Below are 4,467 nucleotides of genomic sequence, written 5' to 3' on the forward strand. Positions count from 1 at the left end.
GCCTTTTGTTTCACGGTGCGGCGGGGTGTTGTCGGAGCGCCGCCGCCGTCAGTGACCCCGCAGTAACCGCCAAGCGCGGCGCCGCCGCCGGGGCACCCGCGAGAGTAGCAGCCGTAACAGCCCTGCAGGGACACTGCCCCCAGCGCGGGGGCAGCGCGGGGGCGGCGCGGGGGCGGGGCGTGGTGAGCCGGCGGCGATTTATTGTGCTTCTTATCACTTTGATTGCTTTTGATCCCCCTTTACAGTATTGCCAGAGTGTGCAATTTTTCACGGCGGGTGCGTCTCTTGCGGTCGCGCGCTCGGCGCCTCCCCCCCTCCTCCCTTCTCCCCCTTTTACCCTCTTCTCCCGCGAGCCACGCCCCGCCGCCGCAGCTCTGCGATAAAAATGGGTTATTGGGCCCGACGTGCGTGAAAATTTTTACTAAAATATTGTTGTCATTGGGCGCGGGGAGGGGAACTTGACGGCAGACGCGGCGCGGCACTGAGGTTCATGAAGAGGCGGCTGGGGCGCGCACCGGCCGGGGTGGGGCGCTGCGGAGGGTGCGCGCGTGGGGTTGTTGTTCGCATTTAAAGGCATGGGGCCGACTGAGGGGTTGGGCTTTTTGCAAAAGTTTGAAAACAGCGCGGATTTTCCTCTATTGTTTCCTTTCAATAATTGTCATTATTCAGTCACTGTTTCCAGCTCCACTCTTTTTTCTGCCTCCCTGTTTTGGTTTTGCGAGCACACTCACAAGTGACATCTACCACCTGCTTACCGCGAATAACGCTTTCTGCTGAGTAAAGTTGCAAACTCTGTAATTTGGATGCAAACTTAATAAGGACATGTACACATACACGGGAGCGGACAACTGTTGGAAAAACTGCAAATCAACGTTGCAATACCGTTGTTGTGAAAGAAAATCCCACTCAAATGGTATGTATGGAGTAGGTTGTATTGTTGCTTGCCATGCGTTTCTTTTTCTTTTCACGATTTTATTAAGAAGAGCCCCTATGCTCTCTTTCAAAGAAATGGCTAGAGCTGGTGATACTAACATAATTTCCGTTGCACGACAAAGTGGTGATACCGTTCCGCTTTGCTGCGGTCCGCGCTCACAGCAACACGCGTCGCAACCTTTTCTATGCAATGTTGCGGATATTGCGTCGAAAACGGTGTGAAGATGGTCTTCATAGTCAGTGCGTGGGATAGGGGCGGCGGAGGGAGGGAGAGAGGAAGGGAGAGAAGAGAGACTGAGTTGGTGAGAGTGTGTGTATGTGTGTGTTGCGCTCCCGCTATGTTGCTTGCGGTCCCGCTGTTACGATTGGCAGCGATGTTGCTTCGCGTTGCTGCGGTCCCTCCCCGAGAGGGTCTGTAGAGAAAGAGTGAGAGAGATGGCACGGGGAATAGGGCAAGAGGAGGGAAGGGAGAGAGAGAAAGAGGCAGGAGGCTGGCGCGACATAGACGCGGAGAAAGAGAGATGTGTGGTCGATACGCCCAGGAAATTTATGGCACTCTGCGCGCACTGGCGCGCACTCACATATCCAAGACAAACAACTCGAGTTGCTCGCCGCAGCACGCCGCGCCGCGCCGGTGGGCGTCCGCCGGGCGTCCGCTGGGCGTCCGTCCGCACAGATCTGCTATAGCGGGTCAGCAGGGAATACTGGAGATGGATGCGTGCTGGCGGGCGGCGCCGAGCGAGCTGCTGCGCTGATGGGCGGCGGGGCGCAGGGACGCCATCATAAACCCGTGATCGCAAACAAGGTCGTTACACACCGGCCGCCCCATCAAAGGTTCATCAGAAGTAGAAGTGGCGTTACGGGCGAGATACTACAACAACAAAATTAAAGTGAGTACGCACACACACACATTTTGCTGCGTGTAGAGGCGGAAGCTGGAGAAGAACATGACGACAGCCCATTACCCGGTTTATTAATTCCGCAGTGCCCAGTGGCCACGTTACAGACGTCATCGTCAGCCAATACGGCCGTCATTCCGGGCTATTTCAAGCAGATGGTGGCATAGAGGGCGGCACACGTGCAGTAACAGGAGAAGGGCGCACCCGCCAAATTCCTATAAGGGAGGCGGTGGGGTGGGGTCGCCCCGCTACCCTGCTCCCGTCCAAACTCACAGCTCCAGCGCGCCCGCAAAGGGATTCGGGTGCGCCCGGTGCTGCCCTCTGTAGAGCCGCGGAACCGCGGGCGAGTTTGAAAAGTCAGCGACCTCCGCTCCGCGGGCAGAGCGGGCGGAGCGGGCGGGAGGCAACTACTACGGCATCACAGTCCGGCTGGCACTGACCACGCCAAGCACTCTGGTGCGCCAGGTGCCGGTACCGGTGCGCGCGGCGGGTCTAAACTACTACTGGAACGGTATCGGACTCACAGCATTGTCTGCACCCATTGTCCCGCTCACTGTTTTACTATGAATTTTTCTCGCACCACTTTGATTAAAGGACGACTTGGTACCGACTGCTGTTAATATCGGATCGAGACCTACGGGCGGAGCAGATACAGCACAAGTCGGTTCACTTTCATCCTTTTTTACAAGCGGTTTGTTCTTTCTGAAATATCTCATGGCGCAGCGGAGTTAAAGAGTTGAGTTAGAAGAATCTCCCGCAACTGCAGACAACAAATAAAAGTGCCCAGCCTGTGTGCCGAGGGAAGTGTTTGGCGACACGGCTGCTGCTCAGAGGCACAAGGCTCTCTTGAGCGACACTTGTTGGGCCCTAGTCGTGTCCGCCCCTCACGGCCCCCGCCGCGCCCGGGCAGGGTGGCCACGACGACAACAGCTCCGCCCCGCCACGCCCAACTCCCTGCCGTGGAGACTCTTGAGCAGGAGAGGCAGAAAGGGACGGGGAAGGATAGGCGTCGTGGTCCGCGTATAATGCATCATATTATGCTGTAGCCCCCCCCCCCCTTCCCGTTTCTTGTCTGCCCTTCTCTCTTGCGTTTTCTTCTCAGCCATAGTGCACGGGCAAAATAAAAGAACCTTGCTAATCGACTTGGGTAGGCAAATTTTGCACTCGTGCAAAATATTTAGCGCTGTATACCCAGAATGGAAAATGGTTTCTTTCATTCGCTCATTTCATTGCTTAGGTGCACGAATTGCCCTGGTGCCACGCCAACTGTTACAAAAATAGCTTTCAAGTCTTTCAAGTTTGTTGTTAGCATGTGTAATTAAAACACGGAAAATTCATCACCATAACATATAACGTGGTGTTGTTGTTCCAGTTTGGCGCACGACGACGACATTAAATATTGGCGAAAACCTCAGATTTGTAGTTAAGGACCTAACTCGTCTGACTTACTAGCGCGCACCAATTACATTGAAGAAAATATCGCGAGCCTAGATTCTCGCTCGGCTTCACCTGAGAGAACCTGACCGAAGGTTTCAGGCATCGTTAGCCAGCCAGGCGCCAGGCACCCGAGGCGTGCGCGGGGCGGCCACCGCGTCGGCCTCGCTCTCTCTCTCTCGCTCCTCTCCGGCCCAATTGTCTGTATCGCGCCGATCGCTCGCGGGAAAGAAATCGGAGCGGGCAGGGCATTAGGGCGCGGGCCGCGTGCGACATAAATTTGTAGTTCCGGTTTGGAGCGGCCGACGGGGCGGGCCGAGCATCAGATAGCTCACGCACCAGATACCATCGCCCAATGAGCGGAGCAGCGGCGGCCGAAAAACCGACGCGCGTCGTCGTAAAGTTTAACACCTCAGCCTTGAAGCCCCATCTGGGACACGCGGCTGCTAGTCGCACCCCGCCGGCCCACCGCGAGACGGACGCGCGGGGCTCTGCCGCTGCTGCAGATCGCGGAGTATGCAGCCGGGCGCAAAAGCAAACATTTATGCAGAAATGTATGCGCTGATATGGGCGCACAGGCGTGGAGCGCGCGCGAAACGACGTCATGGATACGGAGGAGAAAAATGCATTTTCTAAATCACCACCTCTGATCTCTACCTCTGACTGCAGCATGATAAAAACTACTCCTATTTTACAGCTCGGGAAAACGTTGACAAGCCGAGAATACTAAGCTGTATTTCCACCTGGGCCTAAATGCTGATTGGCCAACGTTGACAGGTAAACGAGCTCTGGGCTAAGCAGGATCCTTAGCTGTTGTAGTTGTTGTGTTTCTTACTGTGTTGTTGTTGTTGTTCATGCTGTTGTTGTTGAAGTTGAATTTCTGATTGAGTAGTTGTTGTTACAGTAGTTTTTATTGTCATTGTTGAAAAGACACATTTTCACCTCGCAAATGTGTAGCCGTTGGCTATTGGTCCATGATGGGACTAAAACTCTAAGACCCCGAAAGGTTTTCTGCCCCGGAGTGACGCGCCCGGCTCGCCGGATGAGCTCAGGATGAGCTCGCGATACTCGGCGGGGCTGCGCGGGTGTGCTCAGCATTACTCCCGGACGGTCCGCGGCGCCCCAGCGCCCCCGGGCAATATTTGAGGAGTAAAGGGGGTGGATAGAGCAAGGAGAATGGGGGTGGGGGTGGTTGGTTGGG

General features: G+C 55.6%; 1 protein-coding gene across 1 annotated transcript in view; it reads right to left on the bottom strand.

Annotated features, from left to right (window-relative positions):
- Positions 1-4,186, bottom strand: part of LOC127748946 (uncharacterized) — a 78,529-nt gene extending 74,343 nt beyond the window's left edge. Inside the window, exon 1 of the mRNA XM_052264801.1 lies at positions 4,102-4,186. Coding sequence (XP_052120761.1) covers positions 4,102-4,186 — 85 coding nt within the window. The remainder of the gene's footprint in view (positions 1-4,101) is intronic.
- Positions 4,187-4,467: the final 281 nt, after the last annotated feature.

This window comes from Frankliniella occidentalis, unplaced genomic scaffold (assembly GCF_000697945.3).
Source record: "Frankliniella occidentalis isolate FOCC.00 unplaced genomic scaffold, Focc_3.1 Scaffold21, whole genome shotgun sequence".
Classification (NCBI taxonomy): Eukaryota; Metazoa; Arthropoda; class Insecta; order Thysanoptera; family Thripidae; genus Frankliniella; species Frankliniella occidentalis.